Here is an 8,488-nt window from a genome sequence, read left to right on the forward strand (position 1 = left end):
TCAGCCCCCCCCCTCTGAACAGGGACGTGGTTTACGGACATCCCCCAAACACGATAACTCTCGAAAAAATGAACAGATGAAATCGAGTTTAGGCACACTTTTTTTAAGTCATTAAAAAAAGAAGAGTTTGTTAACTAACCATTTTGAATAAAAGTTCAAAAAGGTCTTTCATTTTCAAAGTTTTTGTGACAATTCTTTTTTAAGATTAAAAAATGTTATGTACAGCTGTTCTTAGTACTCAGAAAGCCAAGCAATTTATCCTAATAACTTTTTTTATAAAAAGAAAATTATCAGAGTTATAGCAATTATAAAATTTTAAAAATCAATCGAACATCAAAATTTTAAGCCGAACAACGCACGATATATAAAGAAAGATCAAGAGAAAAAAACGTTGCTTTTTAAACACCCTAAAACATAACTACATATTTTTTATAAATTACTTTTTGATGAGACAAGTAGTTTTGGTTTTAATCATAAAACTGAGATTAGAAATAAAAATGAAAAAATTGTGAAAAAACGACAAAAGTACAATAACAAATTGATAGACAAATGTTGTTCACTCCAAAAAAGAGATACAAATTTTTTATAATTTATTACAGTCTCATCATTTATGATTCAGAAAGTATAAAATTACCCGAAATAAGATACCACAACACTCAAATTTCAAACCAAACGACGCAAAATACAAAAACAATTCCTAAAGAGCAATTATAATATATTATAATATATTTGAAAAGTCGTAGAAAATTTGTTTAAAGAATTTTTCATTAGGACTCTTCATTTTCTTTAAGTTGATACTCGTGTCAACAAATGGTCAATATAACGCCTCGATTTAAATTTAGTTATTGAAAATTATATGAAAAAAATCTAAATTTCCAATATTACATGAGACGACGAGAGATACGTAAAAAAGCTAAAAGCAGACTTTAAGATATTTTGCTTTATTGAGAAAAAATAATATGAAAACAAAAATCCTATTTTTAGCATAACAACGCAAGATAGAGAAAAGTGTCTGAATAAGAATTGTAGTTTTTCATTTATTTTAAGGTAATTCAGAAATTAAAAACAAATTTGAAAGCGTCTTTCAAAAACCGAGCGCGTAGCGCGAGTGTCACGCTGAGAATGTGTATCTCAAAGCCTACAGAGCTTTGAGCAATTTCATCTCTAACTATATTTAATTAAGTAGAAAATTCAGAATATGAAAACGGATTTAAACACTGGAATTTAAAAGAAATCTTTTTTATAAAATTTCATTCAAGCATTTTAAAAGCAAAAATTAATATTCGAGCGAAGGGCAATTTTTACACGCTAAAACCCAGAAGATGATTTTCGGTATTTCACCTAAAAAGCTGGACGACTAGCAGGGCCATCTTTTAAACAAAAACAAAAAAAGTAATCTATGATTTTATTAAGAATACTAATAGTTGTAAGGAAAAGTAGTTAAAAAATGCATACATCTGACCGATATTGTATGTATAATTAAAATATTAAAATAAAAAAAAACGATACAGATTATAATTTAAGTTTATGAAAAAAAAAGAAATGAATGTTTTTCTAATTTTTTCATGATATTCATAACTGATTTGGCAAATATCTCATTTAGACTTTCTCTTTGAATAAAAGATATTATACTAAACTACAAATCGCAGTAACAGAGCGAACAATGCAGCATTTCCCAGAGCATTCCTGTGAAACGAAGGCAAAAAATATCATGAATATGATTTTTGTTGGCCGTCGAAAGTATTAATGTTATAATATTTTAAGTGTTTTCAGCCGCCCTTTTAAAGAAATTAGAATCATGCACCACTTTTTGCAGCTGAAAAAATGGAGAAATTTGTGTGTCCTTTTTTTGACATAAATTGTCCATGATTATTGTATTTTGCCAATTTATTATAACGAAATCCTAATAATCCAAGTAAAAATGCTTCGACCTAATTTCGACTTGGTTTAACTCAAGACATAACCAAGTTGGTTATGTCTTGAGTTCGTCTCCAAGACATCAAATTTTTTAATTAAAAATTCTAGAATCTGTGGGTCCAAACGAGTATATTCTAAAATTTTCTTTAAACAAATAAAAATTGTAACTTGCTAGAAGGATCTCCTAAGCTGTTAGAAATACGTAAAAGCAAACAACATTTTCGGTATCGTCATCAACCAAGTGTTGGAATCATACAGATTCGACTCGAGAGATAAATTTATGTCTTCAGAAGTGAGACATGCTCAAGTCGAACATTTCGACTTCAGCATGTTTTGATTGGGGGCAATTCAAGTGGAACTCAAGTCGAAGCATTTTTACTCGGGAATGCCTGGTAAGAAAGTTGTGTAGAAAATGCGGTAATCTTTAATGTTAATTTATTTTCGTTTTTGTAATTTAAAATTTTATAGTCTAAATTTAATGTTGCAAATCAGAAAAATAAAATAGTCCGATAGTCCTTACCTTACCGTAAGCATAAACAAAACAGGAATTACTAAAATATGTATAATCTTACCTACTAAACAACGGATGCCAAAGATGATGTTCCTCAAGGTTGCTTCCAGTTGAACTGACTTCAGATTCTTGCTTCAGCAATCCACTTCGAACCCTGAGCAAGGGTGGGTAGGAACTATTTTTTCGGTTTCTTGAAAGATCCATAGGAGCCGGCATCAGTTTACCAATTGGTTTGCAACTAAGTTTTGGTTTAGTTTTACTACTTCCATTCACATTATTAACATTGTTCGGATTTTTCCCAGCATCACACACTTGCCTTAGTTTATTTTTACCAAACGGGTCCTGTCCCTGATCTAGAACATATTGAAGGTGAGCTAAAGATATTACTAAAAGATTTGGATCACGGAGAAGTTCGGGCTTATTAAGAGCCTCTGGTAGCCTCAGTTCTGGCCGAGAGGTCAACAGTTTAGGTATCTCAATACAAGGCGCTGCAGCCAATCCAGGGAGACAATGTCTTGGCACAAGAAGAGGATCAGGAATCAGATGTCCCGATGTTTTCAGAAGTTCCCTAAGCTGACTCGCTGGACTAAGAGGCATTTCTGGTATGTTTGAGGATTCAACTATGAGAGGTTCCTGATGGTCCCGATGATCTACACTAGAGGGCAGCTTAGGTCCCTTTATTTGCTTGTCCGAGAAGTACATCGCTCTCTGCTGGGCTAACATAAAGCCATTCTGTGCCTCATTGAAAAGGGATTTGCCACTAATCTGCTTTTGATGTAGCCTTTGCACATCTGTCATCTGAAATTCAGGCATACGGAGCTCTGGAATCCCATAGTCCACTTCTCGGGAAGGTGCTACCCATGCCTCCGGATTTGGTTCCTGGCGTTGACTATCACTGGGAGCCGCTAGGGACTCTAGTTGGTCTCTAGTTTTCTCGCATTCTCTAGAGTCCAGACTATTGGGTGAAGAAAGAATTCCCTTCAGAGTCAGATCATTTTTAGCATCCTCTGAACAAGAGACCGAACATGGAGGACTGGGTAAAAGTCTCTCGAGGTAGGCTGATGAAGATCTCCTAGATGTGGGGGAGCAAGGTATTCCACTCGGTTGGGGTGAAACTGCACTGCTCCTATGAGACTTAGAATCCTCCACTAAATCTTGGATCCTGAATCCTGATTCATCTCTTCCGTTCTTAGCTTGAGCCTCATTGCTTCTACTAGACACTACCTGCAATAAAGGATTCTGGTTCCTTTGCAACTTACGAAGTGGAGCTTCCACTTCCTCATGAAACCGTTTAAGCTGTTCTGAAATACGGAGAAAGTCTTCCTTTTGCTTCCTCATATCTTCCACTACCTGGGAGTCGCAATCATCTTCATCGTTTACACGATGTGATGCAGTAGGCTGTCTTTCTAGCCTTGGGAAAGAAACTGTACTTTCAGGGGACTCGATCCGGCTCCTTACTGATGCAATTGGTCTGATGGGCAAGAGATCAGGTTTTGTACGGTGTTGCGAGCTAGGTATCGCTATTGAGAGTCCTCTGAAGTGACTTACATCGGCAATATCTGGTGCTGGTATTTTCTCTCTAAACTCCATCTGCGAGTCAGGAGATCTACTTCCACCTGGCGAGGGCTTCTTTCGAGACTTCGGACTGGACGATTTTGTCGCTATTGAGACAGATAATCCTGGAGTGTTCCTCAGAGCCTTCAGAATTCTAGAACTGTCTGTTTCAGGATCCTTCAAGGTATTATCTTCATCCTTTCTCAAAGCAGATGAATTTTGTGTCACTGTTAGGTCTCCTGTTTCTACTTCGTCAATTATCTTCTTGAATTGTAGATTATCCTGATGCACCTCGAGAATGTTATTTAAAAGATTATTATTTTTATTTAGGTTGCTATTTTTCGTTTTATTTTTATTCAGAAGGTTATTATTACTAATAATATTGTTATTCTCCGCAACGAAATATGCTGTTCTATTTTCAAAGTGATCGTTCCCTGTCGTCGGTTCTGCTGTCTGAAGCTCCACTTGATCTCTTGCCTTGTCAACCACGTCATCTTCTATACCTGTGAGGGATAATTCTAACTCCTCCAACAGTTTTACTGACTTCAGACTTGAAAGCAGTTTTGAACTCGAGAAGGAAGTGGAGTCCAACATTTGTAGAATGTCTTGAAAATCTTCCTCCCTTGAGTGCTCCAAGGTTTGGATCTGGCATTCAGTGTTTTCATTATCTCTGGTATCATCGTGGTGCATTTCATGTTCCTTTTCTTTGTGTTGTGATTCTTCTTCTGCTTGATCTTCTACTACATTTTCTTTGGATGCTGTTTCTTTTTCTATTTCACCTACTGCATCCTGGCTCTCAGCTCTTTCATCATGTTCTATTCTTACTATTTCTTCATCTTCCTCATCATCTTCAACATCTTCAATATAATTGTAGGTCTCCACACCTTCGCCAATGGCTGTCTTATCAAAACATTGATTATCATCGTTTCTTGATACATTACCCTCTTCATTATCCCTCAACTGCAGTTGTTCCAAAACCACTCGAGGCTGCATCAATCGATTTTTCCCCATCGCATTAAGATCGATGCATCTTTGTTTTTTTCTGCTGGTTTCCTCAAGTTCATCCTTCTCTACTTCAACCGGATCATCATTTCTTTCCTCATATTGCGCCTCCAAAATCGTTCTTTTTCTTTTTTGCCTCCGGTAATCGTTTCTCCTCTTTCCTGACTTCCATCCCTTAATTTCATCACTGAGAGATACATACTCCAGAACTTCTTCGTCCCTCTTCCTCTTTCTGTAATCATCCCTAATCCTAATCTTATTTCTCTCTGAAAGTTTATCTTCTTTAATATTTCCATCTCTCTTTCCGAACTCATCTGGTTTTCTAATTTCTGTTTTTCTAACTTCATCCCTTTTTCTGATTTCATCCCCTCTTCTTCTCTCTTTCTCCACGTCACTGGATATCCAGGCACCATTAACCCTTTCCTTTATGCTAAACTCCTCCAAGTCACCATTCGCCAACCTGCTGAGTTGTTCATCTTCCTTAAGCCCATTTTCTTTTTCGGAGGTGTCTTTCGATTCTATTTCCATCAGCACTCCAGAATTAAGCAAAACCGGGTAGGTATTGGATGCTGTCCTGGGTATCGAACGCCATCCCTGCGCAGTCTTAGTCAGCTTTATACGATTCCGTTTATCATAGTCTTCGCATCGCACCTCCACGATTTTCTGATCGTGTTGCGATGCCCAGAGGAAGATCGGATTGACCTTGGGCCTCTTCTCTTCTGAATTCTCTTGAACTATTGGCTCTTCCTGGTACCGTCTCTCATGCCGGTAGTGCCGGTGCCTCTGACGGTGGGGCACAAAACCCCGGTCGGGGGTTGCACTCATCACTCCATTCAAATGCAATATCTCCCTCTCATGAATAAAAGTCTCCAGAAACTGTTGATTTAACTCAAAAAATAAATCGCGAGTCTTGTAATTGTTTAAAAATTGAAAGCTCTAGGATTTCATTTCTTCTTTGCTGGTACCTTACCTCAGAAAAGAGTCAATCGATCTCAAGAGGTTGGCAAAAGGATTAAGACATCACCCACCCCTTGATTTTTATTACCGACCAACTCACAATTAAAACAATTAAAACATCAGCACTGGCCCAAAACATACACCTCACGGAACAAGCACAATTACCGTAATTGTCACCCCTCACTTTACACCAGATTTTTTAATCCTTGCTTATTCATAACAATTCCTTTTCCTGTAAATAATGCGCGATCTTTTTTTATTAATTACACGACCTCGTCCTTTATGCTCGAGATCCAGCCTCGCGATATGTTACCGAATTGACATGACACCCCGCCCTGTATCATCCCCTTGAAAAGAAAATACTAAATCGCGGAACCGGCTCGCGTTTTTTGTTCAACCGGCGAGTTTGCAGACGATTTATATGGTAGAGGGGTCAACGGACTCCAGGTTTAGTCGCGAGCGGGTGCGCAAGGCATCTTCGCGGATCGGCGGCGACATTGTCACATCAGTGATGTAACTGCAGTGCGACAAGGGCTCGGCGTTGATTACATAGCGAGAGACGTAGAGTCACTACTTCGGAAGGTAGATAGGCACTGGCTGAATTCTCCGCCTTTGCTTTTGCCGCCCCCGCTCTCATCCCTCCCGGCTGCCTCCTGCCTCCTGCCTCCCCCTCAACCCATCCGTCGGCGAGCGTCCAACCTGCGACCAACGTGCCGCGATATGAGAAGAATGGTAGGAGCGGGAAAAGAGGAGGAAGGAGGGGACGCCGACAAGAGTTGCAAGTGCGCGGACGCGGTCGCGCCTCTGTTTGTGTGCACATGCACAACGACAAGCGTTCATGCGCCAATACATTCACGCGAAACTATGAAAAATCTACACAGACACACTCTAGCTTATGTTTACTGGCGAAGATAAGTGTACATGCAAAGCCAGAACAGTAAACTCACTACGGATGCACCTCGGGATGCACTTTTTCTCTGATCATTCCACTCACACCAAGTTAGCAATATGAGAATATATGCACCTCGAGAGACAATTGGAGATGAATTCACGGGGAAATACATTACACATAGAGAGTTGAAAATATCCCTGCTCTTGAAAATGTATATCTAAGCATGAATTAGAAAAGAGAAATATATATGTAAAATAGAAATATACTAATAAGAATATAATATAATGAGTATGACATGGTAATATGAAATAGGGATCGTGTGCTAAAGAGGTTTCTACATGGAGATTTAGATTTTGTGTGGGTACCGAGAGATTGTAGTGCGCAAGGCGCATGTACTGCTCTCGTATAGTTTATGAAGTTCACGCAAGCGCGGGATGATAATAGGGGGGTGAAGAGGAGTCGAGGAAGAAGAAGTGGCCCCCCAACCCCGAAATGTGCAACGGAATTTTTTTCCTCCTCTTCGTCCCCCCGATGTTGTGATAATGTAACTGTTGCTCATTAGTTGCTGGGATGCGCAAGGTCGAGGGGGAGTAACAATCGAGTGCGACCCTGGCTTTTCATGCATAAGATAGTATAAATTGCAGTTTCGGCCATGAGTTTGTTTTTTTATGAGGGGGGGGGGGGAGTTTAAACGAATTACATAATATTTTATTAGGTATTATAACAAAAATTAGATTAAAATACTAAATGAATTAATTACAAGACAAACCATTTCTTTAAGGTATTTGATTCTTAACAATAATAACTGGGAATAATTAAGTCTTAAATTTCTAAAAAGAAGTTCTTTAAAAATACTTTTTCCAAAAAGTTGCACATCACTTTTTGGTCCGAAATGAGATAATGGTATCATTTATTATATAGTTAGTAAAGTTAATCAGATTCTGTTTTTAATATACAAAATTAAACATTGGATAGAAATGCTTAAAACAATTAACAAAAACGTGATGAGTCATAAATGTTATTGCAACTCTATCAATTTAGTGATCAATACAGTTGTCAACTGTTTACAACGTTTCAATAGACTTGTGGATAAAAATGATCTTCGATGTTTTCAATGAAAGATTCTAATAATAATATGTGATATTTTCCGTTTATAGATATCCACATTCAAGCGTCTATATGTTATTATGCTTCTTTATCAGTATTAACAGCAGCCTACCTCCTAAATTTATTTATCTTATGAATTTATCTACATAAGAATAAGATGGAAATTTTTTGTTAATATCTTCCGTGTAAAGCGTGAAAATTAGAATAAAATTTAGTTATATAACTTTTTATCATCTCATAAGTGAAGACTCATAAATTTGTTGAAATATGTTTTCTGGCAAAGTTATAAGTATTCGAATTTTAAAAATTGAAGAAGCGGATTGAAAAAAATGTTTCACATTTTTTTTACGGGTTAGATATTTTTAAATCTTAATATTGGTTTCTTTTTTTCTTTTTGACGCTGGTCGCATTTCTCGCGTAGTTTCGAAAGCCGTTCGAAAATTTAAAAAAAAGTTCTAAATTGGCGAAAAATTGTTGGTTTTACTGAAATTATTAACAATCAATTAACTCAAAAATATCGCAGCTTTTTTCGCCTGATTTTGGTCTAG

The 8,488-nt window shown here is 37.3% G+C and overlaps 1 protein-coding gene across 2 annotated transcripts in view; it reads right to left on the minus strand.

The window, feature by feature from the left end:
* The window catches only part of LOC117182720, a 90,900-nt gene extending 84,386 nt beyond the window's left edge, over positions 1-6,514 (minus strand). Inside the window, exon 1 of one of the 2 annotated variants that reach the window (XM_033375827.1) lies at positions 2,494-6,514. In XM_033375827.1, the coding sequence (XP_033231718.1) occupies positions 2,494-5,809 (3,316 nt within the window). In that variant the 5' untranslated portion in view covers positions 5,810-6,514. Of the gene's footprint in view, positions 1-2,489 lie in introns of both variants that reach the window. The other variant, XM_033375832.1, reaches the window with a different exon arrangement.
* Positions 6,515-8,488: the final 1,974 nt, after the last annotated feature.

This window comes from Belonocnema kinseyi, chromosome 1 (assembly GCF_010883055.1).
Source record: "Belonocnema kinseyi isolate 2016_QV_RU_SX_M_011 chromosome 1, B_treatae_v1, whole genome shotgun sequence".
Classification (NCBI taxonomy): Eukaryota; Metazoa; Arthropoda; class Insecta; order Hymenoptera; family Cynipidae; genus Belonocnema; species Belonocnema kinseyi.